The sequence below is a fragment of the Chaetodon auriga genome, chromosome 4, assembly GCF_051107435.1.
Source record: "Chaetodon auriga isolate fChaAug3 chromosome 4, fChaAug3.hap1, whole genome shotgun sequence".
Taxonomy (NCBI): domain Eukaryota; kingdom Metazoa; phylum Chordata; class Actinopteri; order Chaetodontiformes; family Chaetodontidae; genus Chaetodon; species Chaetodon auriga.
The window spans coordinates 13,324,644-13,351,668 of NC_135077.1; the positions used below are offsets into that span (position 1 = coordinate 13,324,644).

A 27,025-nucleotide genomic window follows, 5' to 3' on the forward strand; every position below is an offset into this window, starting at 1 on the left:
CACCCCCACCTCAGCTCACCTGGGTTGCAGGGGCAGGAGCAGGTTTATTTACCTTTCCACCTGTCACACAGTCCATTTGAGCATGCATTCACTACAATACCTGTACTTTTTTACTTTCAACTTTGTTCATGTTAGCTCCTGATGTATCTGGGATAAGGAGAGATTACTCACCAAGACAACAGAAGAAGATTGATAAGTAAAGTTTATTGCCATCACAAAGCATCAGGGGACACAGACAGACTCTGTGGTGCAGAGACCAGGACTTCTTTATTCACAGGATCATTAACTGGCTTCATTAAGATCTCCACATAATGAAAAGCTACCTGGGGAAAAAGTAGCTGCTGTTAAAGAAGGAAAACCATCCCAGAGCAAAAACAAAAAAAATAATCAGGTATCTGGTGTTAATTACACACCCAGGTATTGACAACAGAACCCCAGCTCTGTACCTGCCACCTCCCAGGTCACCCAGCTTAAAGGATAATTCTGGATTATAACAAGTTTGGTCTTATTCTTATAGTTTTGGTCTTATTGGTTATGGTAACTTGATGACATGGTGACATGGCTCAGACAGGTTGGAAAACAAACTAATCTAAACTGCTTCATTTGGAGGTAAAACTCAAAGTGAGCAAACCTGAAATGTTGGCGACGAGTCCTCATTGCACAGGAAACTTTGTCTGCTATGATGAGAGGGTTGGTCAAAGCATGATGGACATTTACGACAAACAGTTTGGGTAATAATTACAGTGCTGGCCTCCGATTTCCCTTCCAAATGTTTGTCTTACTGCTTGTGTCTCTTGAGCCGTGTGGCCTCTTTTTAATTGATGCCATTGATAAATATGAACCAAGTTGCGATAAGCCTGAATTATCCTTTAACACCCACAAAATATGTATACAGGCATTCCACCAATGTAGCACAGTGGAAGGTGCAGCTTTTAAAACATGGAACAAAAACATCCTAATCTGTTTTTTTATTTTCTTAGTTTGGTGCCTTTTTTGCACCTGTGTCAAAAGCACAGTGATCAGCTATGATATGAAGTAACTGAGCAGGACATCTACTGTATGTTAGCAGCCACTGTAAAAGTCCCTCTTTTGTAGGTTTTTCCTGCAAATATCCTGCAAGTAGTTCTCAGAAATAGAGAGAATTTCTACTGGTTAGAAGCCTGTTCTTTGTGGTAGTCCAGAAGTTCAGAGGGACTCTTAACAGTGACTACATCTACATAAACTTTAAAGTAACAGCTCAAGATTTCACACTCATGCTATAAATCAGCTTCGCTAACAGCAAACATTTCCCGCCCAGTCGTCACCACCACCATTTACTTCCTGGGTGGAGTTGGAGACTTCATGAATCTGGGTGGGGTTGGTGACTTGACTCCGCGAGATGGAGTCGGGGTTGGGGACTTCGGGGCTGGGGTTGGAGACTTGGGGGCTGGGGTTGGAGACTTGGGGGCTGGGGTTGGAGACTTGGGGGCCGGGGTGGATGCGGGGGTAGAGGCTGGAGTTGGGCTCTTAATGGATGGCGCTGGGGTCTGGGACTTGGAAGGCGTTGGTGTTGGGGTCTTGGAGGGGGGAGCTGGGGATTTTGGCGGCACAGGCGTGGCTGCAGGTGTAGCAGCTGGCGTGGCAGCAGGCGTTTTGGGATGTCCCAGTTTGGGCTCAGGGATCTTCTCGCCATGCCTGTAGACGCTGACGGTGATCTCGACGAATTCGCCGCCGTACTTGTTCCGCACGTTGATGCTGTACTTGCCAGAGTCATCAGGAGTGACTTTGTTGATGACCAGGCTGGCGAACTTGCCGCCGTCAAACGTGACCTTGGTGTGCTCGGTGGAGGCGACTTCCTGCTCATTCTTGAACCAGGTGACCTCAGGGGTCGGCTCGCCCCACACGGTGCAGGTCAGGCTCAGAGACTGCAGAGGGTCAAGTCAGGATTTACTCAAAAATACAGGTTTGTTTATTGCACACTAGACAATAAAACGGTGGGTTAAACTAACTTCTAGAAAAACACTTCAACCACATCTGGGGAGCTGGACCCCCTCATAGGGTCTGAAGACTAAGACAAAGACAATGAGTTTTCCCTCAATAACCTCCTAATTACTGTTTATTGTTAGTAGGGAAGTTGTACATAAATTATCATCTTAATAATATAACCCTTACCCTTAACCCCTAACCTCCAGAATAAGACATTAAGAAATGCTTTATAAAAACCAATAAAGAGTCAATATGCTTCCACTAGCATGCTTATAAGCAGCCAGTTAATGGTGAACATGTGCAGCTTAATATAAAGTATTATCTGAATGCCCACTGAGAAACTGAGCCATCCCTCTCAAGGCAATAGTATTTGGATACTCTTTTGAATAGAACGTACATGTATATATAGTCGATTTTTGCTGCAGTACTGCTTGCTTGAAGCAAAACCTCCTTACACGTGATTAATATAGTGTCGATTCATATCAGCATGTCTGAGAAATCCTCACCTTCTCCTCCATAATAGTGACCACGTCAGGCAGACCACCCACCACTCTGCCACGGTCTGAGGAGAGACAGCAGCATGTATCAAAACACAACTCACAGCAAAGAACATCACGCTGTTTGCACTAGACTTCACCTGTCGCAGTATAAACAAGATTGAGATATTAAGAAAGACAAAGAGGAGGAATCTGAAGCTCTAACTCTTTCAACTTTCAGATGCAGCATTTATGCAGTACTTTGCCTCAAAGGCAAATAACTCCCTGCGAGGCATCTGAAGAGGCTCTGAATGCTCAAAGAGTCAATCTCTAAAAACCTCATCACCCCTTGACTGATGCATAATGTTTAAAAATCAAAAATAGATCAAAGTCCCTTAAATAAAAAGTTAATAAATAATGAGATACTCACTCTTCTCAGCAAATGCGGCTGCCCTGAAAGACAGAAGAGCGTCGGTATGATTAATGTAATGTGGTTATAAGTTAGAGATACATGTTCACAAACTACTGTACTGTCAAATGACTTACTTAAGTCTTAGGTACTCCTCATAGGCGTCAGTGTACGCTGCAAAAAGAGACATAATCTCATGACGACTGACTTTACTTTCACCAAAAATAAAAAAGTAGAAAACAAAACAAATGTAGGAACGGAAACTATTGACTACAAAGTAGTGAGATAAAAATGAAGATACTCATGAATGAGACACAGAGAAAAGCCTTAATTCCACATCACAGGTGTGGAGCTGAAAGTTGTCACCTTGTCCGGAAAGGTCGAAGGTTCTGGTGTGGGTCTGCACACCGTCTGAGATCTCGATGGAGTAGTGACCCTTCTCCTTGTCAGACGGATCACAGATCTGCATCCAGGCCATCTCTGCTGTGCCGCCAATCCTCATCTTCTCAGAGGAGGCAATCTTACTCTCCCTGCAGCGTTTACATCACAGGAGTCACTTCTCAAGGCTGAACAGTGGCTGCAACAACTAAAAACTGACTGATGAGGGATTTCTATCTTATCAAGAAAAATATGAGTAGAATAGAGGGCGTGGAGAACACTGCAGTTTTTTTTTTTGTAGTAGTGCGGCTTCATTATCAAGTGTCACATTCCCTGAAAAAACTTACTAAATAATAAATCAACTGAGGTAATTTTCTTTTGGCAGCTGACAGGAAACACCTGCTCTGAGTTCTTGATTAACACCACATACAGTACAGTATGCACAGGGCTGCACAGTGTGTGTGCGTGTGTGTGTGTGTGTGTGTGTGTGTGTGTGTGTGTGTGTGTGTGTGTGTGTGTGTGTGCGTGCCTGTGTGTTGTAACTGTCATTGTTAAAGCCAGAGAAGCTGAATATGTCTTGAACCGTATTGCCGTACACATGTCTGGTGAGTACATTCAGATCAGCCTTAAAACAAACCTTGAGTGATCGTCGATACCAAAACAATCTTTAATATGTTGGTTTTGTTCTTGAAAGCTGAAATTAAGTTTTTTTTCACAGAGATGTTCTGCTGTTGAGCTGCAAATGGATGAAGATGTTTCTGGTAAACCTATCAAGCACCAGTATATGGCTGCAAATATTACTGTACTAGCACACGAATATGAATTAACAACACGGAAATTTGGCGCCTTTGGTCTTGTTCATTAAATAACAATGGCAGATTTGCACCAAAAAGAGCACAACAGCTGGTACAATGTTTTCTCAGCTGTGAGAGTAAATATTTGAATCCTGTAAAAGGTGGAGTCATCAAAGCGTACTTGTGTTTCCAGACAGTCTTCATCTCCTCTGTGTAGTACTTCATGTAGCACTGAAGCCTGATGCCCTCTGGAGTACACTGCAGCACCAGGTCAGAGGCAGAAGCACCTACAGCAGCAAACACATGGACTCAGTCTTGACAAACTGATAATAAAGATGTTTTCTCTGCAATTTAAACCGCTTAGCATGCATTTAGCTTGGAATATTTATGAACATAAGATTAACTTTCCCTTTTGCCAACACTTCTACTGTTGACACTTCACAGATGGCTTTTCAAACAGTGATCCTGAGATTCCCTGAGGCGCATAGTTTAGCTTTTGTTTAAGCAGAGAGGTAGATACTGGAGTCAGTGTAAATCCTATGGACGGACTTTCCAGTAACTGTTGTCAGGAGTCTCACTTTCACCAACGCACCATGAACGAGCCAACTTAACACATTCATCATGTCCATAACACAAGGAGACAAAGTCAGCCGATCAAGCTCACCTGCAATCTTGGCGATGGCGCTGATGATGTCGTCAAACACTGAAAATCAAAGCAGGAAGGACACAAAATACATCATAACATGTTTATTACAGGAATAAACAGTAAAGTGATTGACCCCTTCTGAACGGAGAGAAAGTACCTTGGCCTGAAACGTCAAAATGAGACGTGTCCTTTCCTCTGTCGTCACTCAGCACGGCCTTGAAAATGCCCTGATCTTTCCTGGAGAACTGGAAAAACAAACATTATAATATTGACATGCAGCTGTAGCATGCAACTTTAAATATACTTTTAGACATGTGCAAAAAAATGTCAATTAGCACATGTATGCAGATTTTTGAAACAAGGGGAAAAATAGGCGATTGACGCTCTTCCTGCTGACGCTCTTCCTGCTGACAGTAGACGAGTTTCTGTCATTTTATTTCTGGTGTGTCACATTCAACGTCACAAACATGCTGGAAAACAGCGAACAGTAGAAACTTTCTTTAGTTCTTAGTTCTTTAGATCTTTTACTTTAGACTTTCTCTTAAACTCAACACAGACTGAACAATGTTTGAGTGTTTTCGAGTTTCCTGGTTATTTACACACCATGGATAAATACCTGTTGGTGCTGCATCATTTGATCTGGGAATTAATCCTGTTTGTACCCCTTCCCACTGAAGTTTTTAGCTTGCTGCCAGATCAAAACTGTGCTTAATATTTAGCCTTTTTTTTATAGTTTAGGAAAACATTGTTAGGCTTTGGAGAGAGCCTTTAACGATGCAAATAAACTATAATGACTTGTGCTAAATGTTAGCTCAGTCTTAGATTATTGCTTTGACTTTTGATTACCACCACGTCGCAGTGAGTATTTGTATGTAAGCCAATGAAAGCTCTCAGCACCACATGGATGAGTTTGGTGTGGATGCTGCAGTTGTTACCAGAGGGATGGGAAGAGCACAGGCTCCAGACATGACATTGGGAGGAGTTTCTGGAACAATCTCATCGTCCTCTTTGTACCAATGGAAAGTCGTCTCCTTCTTCACATTGGCCATCTGATGCACAAATACACAAAGATTTGTTTCACTGAGAGAAAAGAAGAAGGCAGGTGATAAAAAAGGTGAAGAAGTGAGAGATCTAAACATTACCTTGCAGGCGAGCATAACAGTGCAGTCCTCAGTGACAGTGAAATACAGATACTCAGAGAAATGTGGACCTAAAACCACAAAGTGGAGTCATGTCAGTTAGGATATTATCAGTATTTTGTACAAACATAAAGATGTATTTATGTTTTACACAGCAACTCAAATAGTTTTGGAATCAGGGTTGTGATAATGTCATAATGTCAACAGCAACAACCTTAAAACATTCCTGCGTCCAAACCGACAATTATCCACTTGCCTCTTTGCTTGCGCCATCATTTGACACCAGATTTCATCACAAACAGATGAAACTGAAAAATGCTGTAACCTCTTCGGAGGAAATTACAGTCTGACGCACTCACAGATAACAGTGGGTGTAGCAAAGAGCTTTTGTTTGTGTGAGTACATAATGACAGAGGAGTGTCTGTTGGTACCTTGCTTCCTGATGTGCTCTTTCCTCTGAAACTCGGCCTCCTTCAGAGCAACTTTGAACACTGAAACACAAAAACACAATCAATAAATGTGGGTAATGTTCAGTGTTAACTCACATTCTGCTTCTGCCAAGTTATTTAAACACACAGTATGTCATTTCTGCAAGTAGGGGTCTCTCTATCAAAACAATAACAAAAGACGTGGTTTGATAATGTCGTGAAGTAGCGTGGGGTCATGGGAATTGTTGTCTTCAATGTTAAAAAACAGAATTGCATATGAAAAAGTTTTCTTCACGTTATGTTTAGCCACGTTCCACGACTTCCTTCCTCACTTTCTGATGAATCATCTGCTGTTTCCAGCATTTTCCCGAATGTTAGAGCAACCGACCACTGACGGGCGACCAAATGACATGAGCCATTAGCTTGAATAAAATTATAGGTTGGGTTTGAACATTGTTGGATGATGTAAGCACACAACTCATCAAAATACAGTACATAACATAAGTCTAGACATTTTAATGCTGATGCCTTCAAAGAAACAACAAAAATATGTCAGACAAAGACTGAAACAAAAATGTGAAAAAACATAGTTTAGTTAGAAAACCTGATTGTGTTAGAAGAACTGGAAAACATGCAGTTCATTTGATGCACATTCTGAGATAATTCATTGATATATTAACATTAAAACAATTTGGAAAAAATACACTAAACTTAATTAATTATTAACTAAAAAAAGTCAATAATTCAAAATTCAATATAATGGTCAATCAGCTTATTAGTCAACCATGTAATGACAGTTATGTAAGGGAGGAGAAAGCCTCACCATCTCCCACCAGGACCAGGGAGCTCTGGGTTTTGGCCTTGCCGTCGTGGATCTGGACGGTGTAAGTACCCTCGTTGGCTCTGGTGAAATGATCCACCGTCATCTGGATGATTCCTGTGGCCACATCATGGCTGATCTTGTGTCCCTGAGAGCAAAAGATTTATATTCACAACACACCAGGAGATCAATGTTCAAATCTGAATGTGGTGTGTTTGACTATTCATGAATGCCATCTCAATTATGTCTTCAATGCACACAAGAAACTACCAGAGTTACATGCTGTCGATGAAGTGTAGTCATTTCTAACTAGATTCAAGTCATTAACACGAAGAGCAATCTGAATGAAAATATAAATTGGTTTCAGTGACCAGTTTCTAAGCACGACTGATGTAAATAAACCTCGAAGGGCATTAGACACCATTCATAACTCAGCTTCGAAGAGTGACAACTGGCTTTAAATTGTGGTGGTGGGTATAAATTTTATTCTCTTATGCTAAATATTCAAAAACATACAGCAAACCTTGAGGGTTAAAAGTGGAGCTACGGCAGCTGTTTGACAGGTATGACTGCTGCTGTGCTCATTTGAACACTGAAGACACAACGTGATTTCAGCTGCGGTTGTCAAAACGTAGCTATAGTTGAAAACATGATTGAACACCACAAGCTTTGTAAAGATGTTCTGACAGAGCTGTCATATTGGAATTCATTAGATCAGTCATGAGTGCCTAACAAAGTGTATAATTACGCTTCAGTTTTGGAACTCAGTCAATATGAATGTCGAAGACGTTACCTCCCCACTGGTGACCTCCTTGTCGTTAACGATAAACCTGTAGGATACAGACGGGGACAATTTGACGGCTTGCAGCCAGAACCGTACGTGGCCCTTCTCCAAAACCTCATAGTTCAGGCCGTGTTTGAGAGGAACGACTGCACAGAGACAGAGAGCGCACAAAGGTTAGATCCTGAGGAAATTAGCGCTAACCGAAACAGGAGGTCTGCTGCTGATGCACATTACTCACTTGGATGTCTGATGGCATAGCTGAGCTCCAGCATGGTGTTCAGGGCTGCAGAGTGAAGAAAACACACAGCATCAGCAACAAACAAACCACAACAATAAAGCCTAACAGGCAGGATGAAAAACACTCAACAATCTACATTTAGTCTGTGGCTACATGACCCACCGTCCTCAGTCAGAGTGTGGCTGGCAGAGACTCCATCTGTGTCAGTGACCACCACAGAGTATCTGCCCAAATCGTCTTTATCAGGGTTACTGAAAGTCAGTCTGGAGCTGAGAAACAAACACAGAAACTATGAAATATTCATTCAAGTCAAAACTGTTACAGCCATCAACTCAACCAGAAGCTGCTGTGGTTTTGACATGTATTTTACAAATAAAATAAATACTTTTAGTGTTTGCCTCCTGCGGTGTAAAGTGTACTTTTCAACATATATTAAGAATGAAGTTTCCAGCAGTGAATTCATACACATTCAGTGTTGCGGCGAGCTTACGTTCTGCCCTTTGCTGTGACGGCCACTCTGGGACAGTCGCCGATGGGTTTGTAGTTCTTCGACCACACAAACTTGGATGTCTCACAGATCTCACAGGCCTCAAGAGACAGGAAGACGTCTCCGGTCTCCTCATCCACACCAGCCACAATCTCCTTGGTGCCTGTGAACATGAGTGACATGTGACCACTTCATGAAAAAAATACACACAAACACACAACATATATCTCATAATATTCAGGTCCACATGCAGCAAGAATGCATCTTTTGAAACACCCCCTGACGTGTTCGCAGGTATTTTGTGAATATGAAAGGTGCAGCTTGCAGGGAGGGTCAGCTGATAAGTTGTTGTTACCTGCAAGAGCTTTGGCACAGACCGGCTCAGACAGCTGGGAAGGTTTTCCGACACCGCTTCCGTTGACAGAACGAACTCTGAACACGTAAGTCTCACCTTCCTCCAGACTAGTCACCTGCAGGAAACCATGGAAACATTGTTAGATGTAAAGTGTGACATGACTATTAACCTAAACTCATGTTGCTCATTCAAATTTCATGGCAGAGTGAGTCTTAAAGCCTGAGCAACAGTCTGTTAATGTTAATGGGTCCTTATAGACAAACTCTTTGTGCTGTATCATTTCTGATTGGATGGCTGATCTCCTACCTGCAGGTAACGGTGGCTCACAGCCTCCTGATTCAGAGTAACAAACTCTGACGAGCCCTTCTTGGCCATGTCCACGAAATACCCAGTGACTGCACTCGCTCCAGTGTAGACAGGCGCCTTCCACAGGATGACCAGGGAGTGACTTCTGACCTCACTGAAGCTCAGGTCGTAGGCTGGACCTGGAGGTAAGACAGAATATAAAACATAAAACACAAGCAGGGCCAAAGAGGAAAGAGGTCTGCCTCAGTGTTCTGTCTGTAGTTTGGCTGCATATTGTGGCCAGTGATGCAGTGAAGGTTCTCCTACCTGGCTCCTCCATGGTCCAAGCCTCACATTTCATCGGGGCGCTGGGAGCAGAGGGCACGCCAACACCGGCCATATTGGCTGCCTGGACCTTAAACTCATAGAAGGTTCCCTCAGTCAGATTGTCAACCTGAAGAAACAGAGAGTTAGATGAGACATGATTATTAGATCTGATTAATAACTCAGACTCTGAATGTAACACCACATTTACACCTGGTATTAAAATGGGATCTGTATCCACATAATAAACAATCGGAGCTCGCCTTTGTGAGCTTAGCTCTTCATCTCTGGCGAGTTATTTCTCTGATGAGTACTTTTTTGTTATTTCTCTATTGAGTCCATAAAAACACTTTGGCTACTTGCACACAATCAGATCAGTGAAAGATTTTGTTAAAACTTGCAAAAACAAACTTGCATCCATTAGTTTTTTCATTGTGTAAATCTGTGAGACTGATGCCACTCACAGTGCAGATCCTCTCGGTGACACCCGTCAGGTTGACCTCCTTCCACACCAAAGTGTCGGCATTGCGCTTGTCGATGTAGTAAGCGTTGACTTTGGAGCCGCCACAGTGTTTGGGACTCCTCCAGGCCAAAGTTATGGAGGAGCCGTCACAGCTCAGCATGGTGATGCCAAAGGGAGCGCTGGGAGTAGCTGAATCACATAAAATACTAAATGTTTTACATGCATTCTGCATCTTCTACACCCTTATACAGAGCATCTTAATGAGACATGTGTGCTTGATTATTTCAGTTAACTGTGAGAAAAACTACATTTATATGACCTACGTCAACATCACAGTGTAAAAACAAATCCAACAAAAGGTTTTTAGCTCCAGAGCTGAAAAACTGTGCAGTAGTTTTACATGGTACAAGTGTGTCTGTGGTCTGTGTGGGACCAGTTTGTTACTCCTGTGCAAGGTGACATTGAAAATATCCAGTTCTGTGATTAAAACATGTAATGCAAAGTGGAAGTGGACAAAGTGGGTAAGTCAGGTGGGAGAACAGACTGTTTCATACATACCATATTCCACCCCTTTGCCTGGATAGAGTAATGAAATGAGCCACACTGAAAATCAAACTGAACATCCATCATGTTCCTGACTCCTCAGTCATCTCATAATCTCTTGTTTTCAGTTACATATGGACTAATCTACTCATCTGTTCCTTTGGAAAACTTTCAATTTGTATTTCTATTGTTAACATTTGCAGCACTTCTTCTTCTTTTTTTTTTTTTTTTAGCTTTATTCTAAATGTGACGTTGCTCTCACCGAGGGCTGGCTCCACAGCGATGGGAGAGGACTCCTGAGACTCTTCACTGAGGCCAAAGAGGTTGACGGCCTGGACACGAAACGCGTAGGTCTCCCCTGGGATCAGGCCGTGGACCACAAACCTGATTACATATCATTTTCACATAATTAAAAGTTGTTGCAATTATTCATCTTCAAGGGTTAATCTTGATTTTTTATTTTTTTTCCGGTTATGATGATTTTAGTGGTGACTTTAATCATGTGCCTGCATATGGTATTTCTATGAAAATATTTTAAAGCATAATCTGGGAGTCATGCAGATCATTGTTGCTCCAAATTAGTAGTTGCAATAAATCAATAAAATCCATTTAATCCATCTTACAAAGTCAGAAAAGTGAAAGTTTTCCTATCCAATAGTCTCCAGAGCTGATCAGAGGGATTTATAAAAGCTCCTTAAGATTCATGGACACAGTGTGAATCAGCTTTAAATATGTTCATTAAATCCTGTTCATTTTGCACAATGTAAAACCCCAAATCCAAAAATTGTTGGGACTCTGTAGTTCCGAACGTCTACCTGGTGTGTTTGAAGGGTTTGTGGTTGCAGGGGAACCACTCCTTGGCTCCGACAACGCGGCCATCGATGTAGTATCCAATGAGGTTTTTCAGATGTTTGGGAGCCTCCCACTGCACAAACACAGACGACTTGGTGTTTCTGGTGGCAATAACCTGACCGGGAGCAGAGGGGACGCCTGTTCAGGGGAAAGAAGTCATTATTAAATACTCATAATGATATCAGTCTCAATAATTCATTCTAATGGGTTCATGTATTTTACTTTCAATTTATATGAAAATCAACTTTTAAGAGTTACATTTAAAGATGATATATAGATAGTGAGGAAAAAACAAATTTCAACACTTAGCACCTAAAAGTCAGGGGATCCAGGAACATCAATATGCAGATATATGGCAGAAAGGAACGGAGGGAGGTTGATTTACGACATCAGGATGATTCAGAAGGAGTCAAATCAGCTGTTAATCACAGGAATTCATTACCTGACTTTTTAAACATGTGATCATCTACTCTCTCTGGAAGCAATGTACTGACTCCCATCCAGGTGCTTGTTGTGGAACAGAAACACTAACGATCATCTGTAAATATTACTGACTGCAGGTCTGATGCAGCCTAATGTCACATACTGTAGATTACATAACACCACTTACAAAACATGCAGCATTTAAAGGTGTGTCCTCATGGTGTTTTCAAAGAAAGGTGAGCTGCCATTGTGCATTACTGAGTGAGTTTGGGTCTGTGAAACTGGTTTGGCGTCTTGGAGGGAATAACACAAGAAGAGGAAGTTAGATTGGAGGGAAGTGATTGAGATGAAGTGGAGGTTTAGCTGAGCCGCTCCAGAGCATTTGAGCACTTCTCTTTGTGTATATGGATTTTTTTACATACACTTTATGTGACTTATAATGAACGCAGAGCAGTTAACCCAGGCAAGAAAACTAAGAATACTGGAGCTGAACTGTAAGAAGCACCAGATGGGTCACAGTTAGAGCACACAGTGGAAGAGTGAACTGTGATGTGACGGCAGTGTGAGACAGCGCTTCTAAAAGGTGTTTCCATTAAACTGTACATACCAACTGGCACCTCAGTACCTGAATCATACAGTGATTCACATAAAACAAGAGGTCAGTTTCAGCATTTCACGTGTTTGTGTTTGTGTTTGTGTTTGTAGATTATTCGTATGTTTGCATAATGTTTGCTAAAGCTAAGTGCTGTTTTAGAGTCCTTTCTATCTTGACAGGAAGTAAACTTCAGGTGAGACTGTACACAGAGACAACGCTTAATGTCTACAATATCAGGACAAAGAAGCTGACAAATGTAAACATACTTTTCCCAAGTTTCGATCGAAGACAACCCAAAATTTCAACATTTCTTTATCTTAAAATAAATTCTTTATTAGACACTCCGGACAAGTTCTTTTTGTCTTAATTTCATTTCAACTATTGAAGTGACGGATTTGGGGGCACCAGTGGGCACAATAAGACAATTAGTCTTATATATCAATATCTGACTCATTAACTATTAATAATATAAATAATAGAATAGATAAATATGTGAACTCCAACTGTCTTTTGATGTGTATTTGTGTGTGTTGTACTTATATATGACAGAGATCCCAGCCCTTACCATCCTCATCGACCTTTTGGATGGGCTCCGAGGGCGCGGAGGCCTCGCTGGAACCGTACATGTTGACTGAATACACTCTGAACTGGTACTTTTGCCCGTCTTGCAAATCAAAAACCGGGTAACGAGGGGAGTGCAGTTTGACTGCTGTGTTGATCCGCTGCCATGCTCCAGTGCCTGCTATGCACTGTGGGAGAGTCGGGGAGGGGGGACATGAGAAGGGACAGCCATCTGCGATACAACCTCATCAATGTAGCACAAACACAAAGAGGAGCATTCAGGGGAGAGATTTCCATCATTGGGGCTCAGTTTGGTTTTCATTTGGCCAGAACCAGGCTAAAGTAAATCAGTGATGTCCAAATCTGAAATATCAAAGTGTGTGTGTGTCTGAAAAGTTGTAGTCATCATTTTATTACAGAGAAGCCGCCATTTTTGAGCACCTACTAGAACCCCAACTAGACTGGATATTTCAGGCCAGTAGCAATAATGTTTGCATATCTGGCAGCATTTATGCAGCTATTAATATATCTGCATATCTGTACCAATATTGAGTGGTAATATTGATCCAGTACAGGTCAGTTTGGGCTCTTGAGATTAGCTACATTTCTACATATGGATTAATTGTTTAGTATTTATGTGACATTGTACATGTGATATGGATTTCTTTGGCCATATTTTAATTTTGCATTGACTGCAAACAGGTGGAGCCCCAACGATACCAGTGATGCATGATGAGCTTTTACTGGTTTCATGTTTATGTGCTTAGAATATAACAAAGCATAAAGAACACATGAAACCTCTTAAACTCTGTGGTTAATCTTTACACACTCCTGTTGTTTAGCAAAAAAGCACTGTTCAAATCCACAAAACCTTTTCTAATGGAGATGTCAAAAAAAATTCTGAATTCTGAAATGTGTGTAAAACGACGCTTAAGACATCTGTGATATTTCCATTTGATATAACAGTTTCCCTTAAAATGACCGTCATATAGTTTCACTGAAGTTTAAGCACGAGCATAACCGCAACAAGCTACTATTTTAGTTAAGAGTTTTTTAGAGTTTAAGAGGTCAATGTCTTATTTATCTTCATCTTTGCACTACAGAACTGAACAGTGGGCTACATTGATGGAAACGGATGGCCACACACCTTCTCGATGACGTACCACAGCGGAGCTCGTCCGCGGGGGCTGGGAGGCTTCCAGCTCAGCACGACATACGATTTGAAAATCTCGGATGCGTGCACGTCGGTGGGCTCCCCCGGGATCGTTATGTAGCCTAGATTGGGAGTGAATGGTGTTGAGGCCTACAGTACACACAGCAGCGTCTGTTGCAGAAGTCCCACATCGTGTGTTTTTTGAAGCGAGTGTTGTGAAGTGTTTCTAATCATGTTTTCATAATCTTGTATTAATGAATGTGGTTTAGACTGACTTTACAGACAACGTCACTGACTGGTGGACAGCAGCATCTTTTTCCTAATTCAAAAAAAGAGCAGAAGTTCTGTCCTCTTAGCCGAACTGGAGTTTCTATTGTTCATCTGTTTTAAAAGCTGAGCAGTGAGTATTTTGATCATCATTCTGATCTACTGGTGAGTAAAATGTGTCTGTGGCATTTTAACAAACATCATTAACATTCAACAGCAACAGCAACATATCCGTTGCCACAGAAGAGCTGTCAAAGCCTGATGTGAGGCTCAGATAATGGAGAGACGATACCATGTTTCAGCTTTTTAAAAAGAAAGATGAAAGATTTACATTAAGCAATAAAAAACCCTCAATGCTGCAGGATACATACTGACGTCTGAAATTTCTTTAATAGTCTCTGCAGTAAAATGTGGGACTTCTTCAATAGCCTCGTGTAAAAGGATACCAACGTGTTGACATCATTTTTTTAGTTTCTGAATTAGTCTTTGAGTTAAAGGTTTGCTTTAAGTAGAAGAGGAGATACTCGACACACGTTGGAGGAGGAAAACTCTTTAAGTGGTTTAATTGAAAAAGACAAATGAATCAAATTTCAGTTGATTAAAGCACAAGTTAGGTCAAAGAAGGCACCGCAACAGTTAGGACGGGAGGAGATGGGAAAATAGTCTGTTGTGTGTCACATTAAAATCAAAAAGTTAGTGTTATGTTAGAGCTATTTTTAATTCTGAAAGACCAGATGTGTTTACAGGTCAATTTGTTTGTAAAAGTTTCATGTTTTAACATTTGAGAGAAGCTTGACATGTCAGTTTGAAGAAAAGTCTGCAATCTGAAGCAGCTTGTTTTTCACTGATGTTCTACAAAATAGTGATGCAGTGAGGGACTTCAGTCTACATTTATATTTACATTTACATTTCAGAATTACTGTGAACAATGTTACCAAGACTGACTGATAAAGTCAGAGTTCTGACTGCTTGAAAATGAGTGAAAATGTTGTGAAGGTGCCATGTGTCTTCGTGCATATGCAGTTTGTACACTGAGCCCAAATAAGATCAATGTCAGAGTTTTAATCTCAAAATTCTGTCATGATGTTTCAGACACAATCCTAAGAAAAAACTCTGAGACTCAATTCTGATCTTTTGTCCAGTTTTTTTTTCTTGAGATTTTGATTTTTTTTTCATACCTGTGAGCAGAATCCTCATAATTCAGTTTTTACTCATGTGTCTGTTTTTGCCTTTTGCAGAAACTCATTAGAAAAGTGATTTTCTCCATTGAACAGTCAACGCTGATTTGTCCTGATGAGGCATGACACAATGTTTATGCGATGAAATATAGCTGTGATCAGCTGTGAGGATGTTGATGGGATGTTAATGTTGGTAAGAGTTATTAAACTGCATGTTTATGTACAGTTCGACTCCCCTTTAAAGATGTTCAGTGTGGTTTCATGAAGAGGTTTGGAAAGAGGGACAGGTGTTAGTATTTGGTTTGTGTGAGATTCTGATGAAGTGGTTTAAAGGATTAAAATCACTGAACCCAGATCAGTCTTTGTACTGTACTGTACCTTCCAGGTCATCATCCTTGATCACTATGTCGTACTTCCCTTCGATTTTAATCACTGTTGCGGGGAACGACAATGACAGACCTGTTAGGAAACCGTCGTATCCCGTCGGTTTGTACTTTTTATTTACCTTCCTCGGTACCTTGCAGCCTCTCGCTCTCGGCGGCGTCGAGAGCGGTCACTTTTTCAGACTTGCGGGATGGCCTGCTGATGCCGGCGCTGTTCACGGCTCGGACCCGGAAGTGGTAGGAGTGGCCCAAGCTCAGGCCGTGCACCGGGTATTTACAAATCTTCACTGGGGCGTCGTTGCACTGGACCCACTTGTCGCTGCCAGCTTCACACCTACAGACATCATCAGTATAATGATCAATATATATAATTAATATATACAAATACTGATGGACTGAGTGCAGCTTTAAATAAAAACTGTGACATCACACCACACTTTCACTAATTTCCTTGGCACTGAGTGCAACGTAATCCGACTGTATTCATGTTAGTGTGCCAACTCTGTGCTATAAAAAGAAAGCCTGAAGAGTTTTCAGGGTGTAGACTGACCGATCCACAAAGTATCCGGTGATTGCAGCCTCATTGACAGTGTTGGGGGGTTTCCAGGCAACCAGGACATAATCCGAGTTGATGTCATACGCCTTTACGCTCATTGGTGCACCAGGGGCCCCCGCCGTGGAGGGGGCGGCATCTGGAAAGCAAGGAAATAAGGACGAGGTAGAAAGGGAAGATGGAGGGATACAGATAGAAAGTGGACAGATGAGACAATCTGGAATTATAAAAATCCAAAATATTCTGTTTGTTTTCTTGTGCTGTGTGTTGTTCAACCTTTCAAAATTGTTTTTGCTTCTGTCTCTGCACGCATGTTTGATGTCTATGTATGTGCGCGTGTGCTTGCTGAACATAATTCTGATTAAAAACCCTTCCCTTAATTTGAATCAAAACTCAGACCAGACAAGACTATCATGGGAACTGACTGAAGTCCTTACTAATTAATGGTTTGCAGACCAGCCACAAAGAAAATAATCCCTCATTTTGTCATGTTGAGGCACATCCTGAAATCAGGTTTTGTGAGAACTGAGTGAACTTTAACTGAGTTATGAGCCTGTTTCATGCTGTGTGCAACTGATGTGACATTTGTGATGGGCTGAGTTTTGGCTTGGGTCCTAACACCATGACTGTTGAAAAAAAGCTGAATATTTAGACCAAACCAGTTTGTCCATCCAGCAGTTCATTAACAATAACACAAAGACCAAAAGAGACAATATTGGCGGTCTGTCTTCTTCAAACCAACCACTGAGGTTTTCTGCCTGTGGCCCTTCAGAATAAAAGAGGATTCAGGTGCTCTGAAGTCTGCCACTCTCTGATGATGTCTCTTGGGCTGAAATCATTAACAGGCCATTTTTCTCAATTTAACAGAAAACAACCAGATAACAGCAATTAAAAGCGGAATCGGTTTACTCCTGCTGTTCATTTTAAATTATTTTATTGTTTATTTAACAGAGATGATCCACAGTACGTCTACATTTATGGCAACAGATATCACTAAAAGCTCATCCTCGTCTGTCTTTCATTCGTATTCGGCTCTGGATTTGGTGTTTCGGCATAGCCTTTTTTCATAAATCACTGAACTTCTAGTAGATTTCAGTCGGTTGCTAAGCAGTGGTGACTATCACTGTTTACAGTTCTGTTTATTCAAAACAAACTATCTTGCGCATTAAACGCATTAAACCCGAGGAAATGTGACCCAACGATCCGTCCGACCCGCTGGTATCTACAATCAGTGCGGTGATGATTTAGTGATGCTGGAATGTTACATGATGCAGAGAAATGTACCTGAAACAAACAGGTAGGCGCTGTGCTCAGCAGTGCCGTCCTTTGTAAAGATGCGGAGGGTGTACAGGCCCTCGTCGTCCTTGGCCAGGTGAGGCAACGTCAGACGAGCCACACCTCCACCCACCGTCATCTCCACCAGCTTACTGGGTTTCAGCAGTTTATCTGTTAGCAAACAAGATGGAGGACACAGTGAGGAGGGACCAAACACACCCAGCTGTTTGACTCTGAATAAACAGATGAATAAAATCAGAATGAAATGCAAACAAATGTAATGAAATAGTAAAATTGAGTTAAATCAAACTCAATTAATCAAATGAAAAGCAATAAAACTGCTGACGTGTCCTTGAGCAGGATGTCACCTCTACACCTGAACAAATGACCAATAAATATTTTACCGTCTCTGTACCACTGGGCGAGGGGGGGTATGTTGGGGAGGTCGGGGACAACCACCATGCTACACACCAGACTGGTGGAGCTGCCCTCCACGCCAAAGCTCACTGAGAAGCGATCGAGCAGGGTGACCTCCAGCTTACTGGGATGGATCTCAGTCAGATGTGGCACTGGGGCAAGAAGTGAGACATCGTCGTTAATAATCATTAACGTTTCACAGCATGTTCATTGAGATTAAGACCAGAATGATGATGATGGATTCGAAATGATGCAGTAATGTCAGATGTGGATGTAAGCTTGGTTGTTTCTGTGTTGCAATCTGAAGGTGAAATATCTTTCAAATCAGCCAAGACCACCAGAGATCCCAGAGATCAGTGGAACTATGAAAGGGGAAATACCTCTATGTTAGAAAAGGATTAAAAAACCCATTAAAGCACATTTAGAGGATACAGCTGCCATGGTTCCTTAAAGGACCCCTGGGAATTATCACACATCTGTTTAGGAACTGCTGTCTTACACAAGCAGTTCACATAAACTATGTTTCCATCTAATATCTCAATCAAATTTCAAAGAGACTTTTCAAATGCTGCAAAAAAAGATATATTATTGTTGGGACAAATTATTTGCTTAATGATCTAATTTCCTAAAAAGTATGTGAATGTTTTATTATATCATCAGAGGCTGAACTATTGACTTGTTTTCACTTGCTTCTGGATGAGGCAGCAGCTTCCTACAATAGTTTCCACTGCTTATCGGGCCTCTTACATGCACTGCTATTTGTAGCCAACTGATACTGTGTGGTTGAACTGGTTGTGTCTTAAAAACACCCCCACCCCCCATCTGGATAGCTCCTCTCTCCTCACCTAACCCAAGATGGCAGGACTCCCCGGCTCCTGAGGCTCCTATGAGGAAGAGAAAATCATGATAACATGAGAGGTGAATACATCTGAATGTTGCAGAGCCAGTAAAAGAGAATGACTTACTCTTCACAGTAACTGTAGCCTTGCTGGTAGCTGTGCCATGCGGGTTGGTGGCCACAGCACTGTACTCGGCAGTATCACTCACAACGCACCTACAAGACCAGACAGCATAGAAAGACATAATGTCATTTCAGAGAAACCGTCGTTCTACAAAGGTGGAGTGATGCAGCCCTAAAAACAACATGCAGGCTTTGGTTTGAATGTTTCACTCGCTGTAAACATGATAGAATATGTGAATACTAACAACTTGGAAGATTTTATCATTTTAAATGTTACTTGAGGGGAAGTATAAGGTGTCAATTTTATCTTAAGAGGATAAACACTGAAATGTGACACTGAGAATAAGGTAAATGAATGTCTGCACCTGTGAAATGGCTCATGGGAGCTTCTTTTAAGGACTAAAATGTTGTATACATCAAGCTATGAATGTTATTATGAACAAACCTCTCTGTAAAACCCCTCAGAATATGTATAGATGTTTGGTGTGTTTAGCTTTAAAGATGTGTATTGTAAAATCCATACATAGTGTACGTAAATGTTTCGAGCCAAAATAAGACACTACAGGTGAAAAAAGTGAAAATAGATATCAGCATGAAACACCCCCAGTTCACTGCTTAAATTGTTGAAATTTTATGTGTAAGAGTTGCTAATTTCCCATAAAAATAGGTAGCACGTCCACATTTAACTTGACAGCCAAAAAGGATTTGAGCAAGAGACGTAACAACCAGCTGAAAAGTGAGCCCATCTTAAAGTCTTAAAGCACTGTAACATTGGTACACGGAGCAGCTAAGCTCTTTCTTTCCTCAACAACACGTCGACGGCTCTTCAAGGTCAGCTGTAAACTCCTCAAGTCAATGTCTGATTATGGACATCATGTACCGCCTCTTTTGAAAAACAGCCACTGAAAAGAAGTCGCACCAAGGCAGCGACTGAAGAGGAGACTGAGGGTGAGAATAGAAGGAAGAAATGTGACCTTCATGCTGGACAAAACTATTTTAAAAGAGGATCCATTTTCTCAGCTGTTGGGGACATAAACTGAGTCGAAGCTCTTCTTCCAATAAAGGTTTTCACAGGAACTTTGAATGAGAAGATTCTGTAACTTCTTTTACGTAGTTAGGAACATAAATGACCCTGTAACACAATGACAGAGAAGCGTAGATATTCAATGCCTCAGAGAGAGCAAGAGAGGGAGCAGTGGGAGGAATTCATGGCTCGAATGACGCAAAGGTCAGCACTTCAACACCAACAGCTGAGGAGTCTTGAAGATGACGAACAGGCCAACAGGCTGGATGGACCTCAATCTAACTGTCCTCCCTCTCCCTCTCTAGCCACCCGTCTTTTCATTTTAAAAGAGAAGGAAGAGCACGAGCATGTCCTGCAATTGTCAAATTAAGCACATGTAAGCCAGTAGGGTAGAGGTAATCAATGGAGCCGGACAGTTTTCTGACTGTTCTTCGTTTGGGTTGTTTTTTCTGAGACTTTAAGGCCAGACTGAAAAGCGAGAGGTTAGTTTAGGACTCCCATAATAACGCAGTATATTTTTGCATTTCATCCCTGCCTCGTTTATGACATGTGGAAAACTGATTCTACCGTACCTACATGAGTCAGAAACTTTACATCCAGCAGAAGTGGCAAAGGAAGGCTTTTGTGTGTGAGGCATTTAAGAAAATTCTGTTTTTATGTTTGAACTCTGCAGAGTTGTGTTTTTACTGTACCTGCTGATGATCAAACTGTGGACTCCATACTTGTTTTCAATCTTGTACTTTCCTGGGATGCTCAGTGGGTCGACTGGAACTCCCCCTTTATACCTGCAAACAGTCGACAGTCAGTGATCTGACTTCTACGTGCTCTCACTTTTGTGTGTGGGGATATATGACTTTCTATGGAGCATCCAGTGATAAAGTGAAATGTGTTCTTAAATAGCAACAGATATTTACAAAGTGATTGCTACTGGGAGGGGATGTTAAACATTGCAGACAGGTATTAAAGGGATTAAAGGAATTCTAACAATGCTAACAATCCACTTAAGGGGAGATCAAAAGATCCATGCTGCATTTCTCTCCAGCATAATGTAAAACAACTAATTAGACCATAAAATATGACACTCCTGTGAGATGTGAATATTCTGACCATTTGACAATGGGCCTCGGGTTTCCCTGCACAGTGCAGAACAGTTTCACAGGAGTCTTCTCCCACACGGTGTGGGGCCGGAGGGCAACCACAAAGTCCGGCATCTTGGGGATCTCATCCAAATAATCCACCCTCTTAGCCATCATGTCCTTAACCTGGAGAGAGCAAACAGCATCGAGTGAAAGTGCACAAGTCACAGCACAGTGACACGACAATGGATCTGCACTCCATCATGTTGTCCTGCATTTGTGATGAAACAGTGCCTGGAGCTTCAGTTCTGCTTTCAGTCATTATAAAACCTTGGATGCCAACATGCTGTCATCATCACCATTTCCCATCTCAGATCACATCAAGAGAACTAAAATGTGCCCAAACCAGAAGGATTAAAGACGTGAAGTCAGCGGGCAGCAGGTAGACCTGCAGTCAACAACAGAGTGCAAAGTTTAACTTTAGCACCAACAATCTGTCTTCTTACTACAGGATGAGGCAGGACTAATTCATTTGTACAGCACCCTTCATTCACAGTGGAAATTTCACAGTGTTACATAATGTTATGGATTAATAGATTATATTATTATTTTATATAAATCTGTGATAAAAATAGGAACATTTCATGCTTGTCTGTTGAAATAGGTTGATTAAATTTTCAGAGCTTGCTTGTCTGTTTGAAAACGCCAATGATATCTATTTTCATCACTTCATTTAATCATATATTAATGTTGTTACCTTGTAAATTAATAAACTTTATAAATGGAACTCTAGATGCTTGATCATTGCTTTGCTAAATATGCAGAAAATAATGAATTTCTGCTGCCAAGTAAATTTTGCAAACACAACAAAACTGTCATTAAGACATAAAAATGACAACATTAAAAGGCAATTTGAAACAAAAAAATGATCCAGATCTGCTGGCAGTTTGTTCTACAGACACAGGAAATAGCTAAGCAGCATAAATGCAAATTCGGTTTTAATTCTCAACCTCAGAACAGCAAGAAACCGGTTCATCCTGCAGTGGAAGCATGTCAATAATCTACAACATCAATTAATCTATGATGCTGTAGCTTGATTTCTCTTCTATAAAACATTGAGACTTGAGAGTACTTTCTTGGTCTTTCAGAAAGTTTTTGCAGCAACGCTTTAAATGAGCTTTACTATGTAAAACAAACATTCACTTATTTTGTTGCACCAGCAGCCAATATGGTTCTTCTCAATTTTGTGGCAATGGAACAACAGAACATTTTAACACATGCAGTGCATCAACAAGTCCAGGTGGTCTGTAAAAGATAAATGTACAGCTGAGTGTCATCTGCATATACGTGATGTGAGATGTTAATAATGATACTTCTGAGATGATTTGTTCTGTGTCATTTCTCGCACTGATGTCAACCTGCTGAAACACTGTACTCAGACTGGTGAATCTAAGGTGTTGGCCATTATAAAAAAGCATATCAAACCTATTAGCCAGTTCTGCAGGATAGTAAACAAATCAACAAAGCTCCCTTTTAAAGACAGCGTTCCTGGTAAAATGCCGTGCGACTGGCTCTTACCTCTCTCTGGATAGCAAGACTGTCCACCTGGACCTTGGTGGCTATCCGCATCCTGCGGAGCTCCTCCTGAATAACAGTCAGTCCTTTCCCAACATTCGTAGCCACTCGCTGGTACTCCTCAGTCCCCTCAGCAGTCCTACCAACACACAGCTTAAACTGATCCACTTCTAATCTAATAACCGACTGCATACATTTGATTCACAATTTTAGTGTCATTGAGTGTCAACCATGAGTTAGACTTTCACTTTATCTTGTACAGAGTTCATAATGAAAAAGTGAAACATTGAAACACATAGCCTTTCTTATGTTGCCTTTTATGGGCAACTTGGACTCAGACTTGAAAGAATACAGGACAGCGGTACAGCAACAGTGAGAGTTTTACAAGTTCATTTATCCCTTATAAATTGGTTCCATCAGCCCAACTGTTAACATATTTCATAGACAGCCGCCTCAACAACATGATTAGAAATTACTTAAATAAAATTAAAAATAAACATTACTGAAAAATGAACAACTAGTAACACTGAAGAAATGTGCTGTCTTGACTGAGGTCAGCTAGTAGAGACTAGTTCAGTATAACCTTACACCTAAAATAGCCTGACATATGACAGCAGCCAATGGGAACTCACCTCTCCCGGAACACCGGTATGGTATACGCTGGTTCCGTCATAGCCTCTGTGGCCTGGGCCTGCACCTGGCTCACTGAAGAGCTTGATTTCCTGTCGGGAGGAGGCCCATCATTATAAAACATGAACCAAAAGGAAGTTCCACTATAGCAGACTTTCAGGTTTTAGCTTTGCAGAAGCAGCCGCTGAGCTGAAATCTCCCATGATCCACCTCAAGTTTGTCTTGTATTTGAAGTAGTTTCACAGTTGTGCAAAAATGGCGCCTTCTTATCTGTAATATCAGGCTTTAATTTTCTTTAGTTTGATATGAATGGACTGAATATAGTGCCACTCTATATTTAACTTGTAGGCTATATTTGTGTTTCCTTCTTTGGACCTGTTGTTGGAGACCCATGTCTCTCCTTCGCACTAATTTAATCCTATCAATAACTATCAATAAAGTATCCGAAGAAATCCATCCTATTTTATGAAGATATTTGCTTTACAAAGAGCAAATATTTAAATCCCGATCAGCTTAAAAAAGCCAGTTTTTGAGAAACTTGGTCAGCACTGATATCAGTATGTACCGCCCTGGCCTCAGATGTAGGTCAGGTTCAGAGGAGTGGCTTGCAGCCTCTAACATAAGGCGGAGGCTGCATGACAACATGCCAGCTTTGTAGAGGATGACCCGGTGATCAGGGGTTGGCTTGTAGAGGCTCAGATCTGGGACTTGAGGCAGTTTTACGTTCTACTCTCATCACTTGTGACGACAAAGCCTGTGCAGCCTTCAACTTGTGTATCAAGTTCAGTGTAACTACGTTGCATAGCAGAGCGCCAGGTCAGGTGCGATGCTCTTTAAAAGTGTGCTCCTACAGCATTCTAGTAAAATACTAAATACTAATAAAAGCAGCCAAAAACTGTTCGCAGAAGCTGCAGAGCATCAAGAGCACGAGCATTTTCTAGCTCCAGAGATTATGGACTCCAGGGTGAGAAGCAGCCACAGACTCACTGCTGACCATTTTAACACATGCGAACACACAGCACGCCTTTTCTTCCTCAGACTAGTCACCTTATGCACTGGACATGCAGGTAACATGCTACAACCTGGATCAGCCTCTCATTGTCTCTCAACAAGCAGCATGAAGCAGCAAGAAGTTTGTGAACTCACTCTCTTTAGAAACATTTGTGTGTTGAGTTTGAGTCATAAAATAATGTTTGGTCTGCGCTCTCAGCCTCAGGTAACTTAACACACTGATGACTCCAGCTGGCAGTGAGGGGGAATGGTTACAACACTTTGTAGACCTATTTTAGCATCCAGAAACATAAATGCATAACACCACAAAGCCTGTCTGTACAATATTTGCGATTCACAGTCAACTAAAGCTGGCACAGAGGGAAAAAACAAACCTGTTATGATTTCAAATATGGCCTTAATGTCTCCAGCTCAATGTTGTGTAACGCCAAAGTGCACCAACAGAGGTAGTGAGCATGGTATGTAAAACCACAATTCCTGGCTGTTCAAGCTAATTACTGATGCCACAAATTTACAAAAACATTAAATATATTTAACTGTTATAATTATATATGGTTTGCGATGATATAAATGCATCAAAAATAAAGGGATAAAAGCAAAAGGTCTAACATGGTCCATGGAGGTTTGATTCGAAGCATAAATGAATCAGTAATTCAGTAACTGGAAATTGGGCAAAGTCATTATCAGCCTTCAATAAAATCAGACCCAGTGCAACTTTAAATCTGGCGTCAGCAGACAAATGGACAGCAGGTAGGAAGCAGGCACACACAGGATCATGATGACTGTGTGTCAGATCTGCCCCTCAGCTTGGGCTCTGTGTGGATCTGCTGCTCTACCTGGCAAAGCTGCCACAGCTGTGCTTTTAAAGTAGCAGGTGAGTTCCACCTTCATACCTTTCTGTCTGCTGCTTGACAGAACTTTTAGTGTGATGATAAGCATAATCAGTTTTGACTTGGCTCACACGCTTCTTCTTATACCAAGGTATGACTTTGGAAGCCATGACTGGAACACTTCAAGGAGACCTGGCCAAGAGCACCAGGGGGGAGGGGAGACCAAACATGTGTTAACCATGAAAACAATGTCAATACAAGTCTGTCCTTCAGCATTACTGTTAGTGCTGCCACTGTCAGGTCTCTGTGATACATGTTTTTCATTATTATATTCACATATTACTTAAAAAAAATACCATTGCTAAAATACAGACACTAAAGGAAAACAAAAATACCATATGAACATATTTATCTTAGAGGAAGACACGTTAAAGTCCAACATTTAGGAGGAATCAGCACAGTTCTAGTGTGTACCAGAGCTCAGCACTTCAAATGTTTCACCTTACAACCTCATACAGCTCAGCTATGAATAGCTTGCAGCAGTCTGCTTATTCCATGATTGGAGGAATGAAGGAAATAGAGTCATTACTAGCAGTGCACAGCCCTCATACTGTTTAATTAAAAACAGCATGCAGGAAATGAGACTGATCACACTGTATGGGCTCTATTAAATCAAACAAGACTTTCTAAACCAGCAGTCAAATCCAAGCACAGGCTAATTAATGCTTCCATCCTGTATAATCGACTATTTCAACACCAGAACATTTTTACCTGAGTCTTTAAGGCTGACTCAATTTGGGAAAAGAGGGTCAGCAGCCTCTTAATGCTCTGGCATGTAAGGATGTACCGCTCAGGGAGATTACAACAGACTGCTGCCGTTTCCCACACAGGAGACAGATTATCTACAGTCATTCATTACAGCAACTCATTTCACTTATCCTACACTGGACAGCAGATACTTTCTCTTCCTGGTCTGGAAATCATTTTGCAAAAGGATTTCTCCAATAAAATAAGCCCACTGGTGAGCAAATATTAAGAGAAGTGACTTACCCCAAGAGATTAAAACAGCGCAAAGCGGTGGCAGACCAGCCTGATGCCGCTTGGGAAGCACTTGCTGATGGTAACAAAAATATTACCCTCTCACTGGAGGAATGCTGTTCCCCTTCCACCCCATGTATGGATGCACTTAAGACTATATATAGCATGTACCCCCAAATTTTGTTCTCATTCTGCACTTTGGAGATGAAGAGTATGCATCTGTGCCTGTGATTTTATTGAATGACTTAGAGGTATGTTTCATCCAATGCATTTATTTCATTTAAGGCTTATTTTGAGACTTTGAGTGAAAGGTTAAAAGAAAATTATAAACGTCTGTTAAATGGTAACGGAGGCTGGATTTCTGAAATGAAATGCTATTTCCACACAACAATAATTAATTTGGAAAGTCCTTCAATCAGCGTTAAAATGGCACATTGCCAGTCTTCACATTATTGGCTGGAAGATTTCATTTTCTTATAAGATCAATAAAAGGCACCTCACCTGCAGATTTCACAAATATTCATTGAGCCGAGAGCCTGAAAGACGTTTTCAGATGGTTTGGTGGCAAATCCCAACACTGAAAGCCTTGTGAGACCTTTTTAGGTTTCTCGAGACAGCCTGTCCTCCTTGGCTCAACACTTGTGGGCAACAGTCAGGCTATTTTTAACCGCTAGTCCTCCGATACAGTG

The 27,025-nt window shown here is 41.3% G+C and overlaps 1 protein-coding gene across 3 annotated transcripts; it reads right to left on the reverse strand.

Annotated features, from left to right (window-relative positions):
* Positions 1-269: 269 nt before the first annotated feature.
* On the reverse strand, positions 270-26,879 carry myom2a (myomesin 2a). 3 transcript variants are annotated; one of them, XM_076729668.1, is made up of 37 exons: positions 26,349-26,397; positions 25,362-25,490; positions 23,460-23,549; positions 22,831-22,966; positions 21,284-21,438; positions 20,869-20,961; positions 19,157-19,245; positions 19,037-19,075; positions 18,179-18,343; positions 17,784-17,945; positions 16,497-16,638; positions 16,081-16,280; positions 15,942-15,995; positions 14,113-14,240; positions 12,970-13,153; positions 11,350-11,524; positions 10,797-10,918; positions 9,993-10,180; positions 9,532-9,658; positions 9,226-9,404; positions 8,920-9,034; positions 8,568-8,727; positions 8,240-8,346; positions 8,078-8,122; positions 7,849-7,985; positions 7,059-7,203; positions 6,239-6,298; positions 5,811-5,878; positions 5,604-5,717; positions 4,826-4,913; positions 4,687-4,725; positions 4,204-4,309; positions 3,217-3,380; positions 2,988-3,024; positions 2,872-2,894; positions 2,472-2,527; positions 270-1,904 (listed from the first exon to the last, which is right to left on the reverse strand). In XM_076729668.1, the coding sequence occupies exons 2-37, from the start codon at positions 25,466-25,468 to the stop codon at positions 1,314-1,316; spliced, it is 4,590 nt and encodes a 1,529-aa protein (XP_076585783.1). In that variant the 5' UTR covers positions 25,469-25,490; positions 26,349-26,397; the 3' UTR covers positions 270-1,313. The 3 variants fall into 3 exon arrangements, with proteins under 3 accessions (XP_076585783.1, XP_076585781.1, XP_076585782.1); XM_076729666.1 differs by lacking the exons at positions 12,970-13,153; positions 14,113-14,240; positions 15,942-15,995 and having other exon boundaries at positions 16,069-16,280; XM_076729667.1 differs by lacking the exons at positions 12,970-13,153; positions 14,113-14,240; positions 15,942-15,995; positions 25,362-25,490; positions 26,349-26,397 and adding an exon at positions 26,838-26,879 and having other exon boundaries at positions 16,069-16,280.
* Positions 26,880-27,025: the final 146 nt, after the last annotated feature.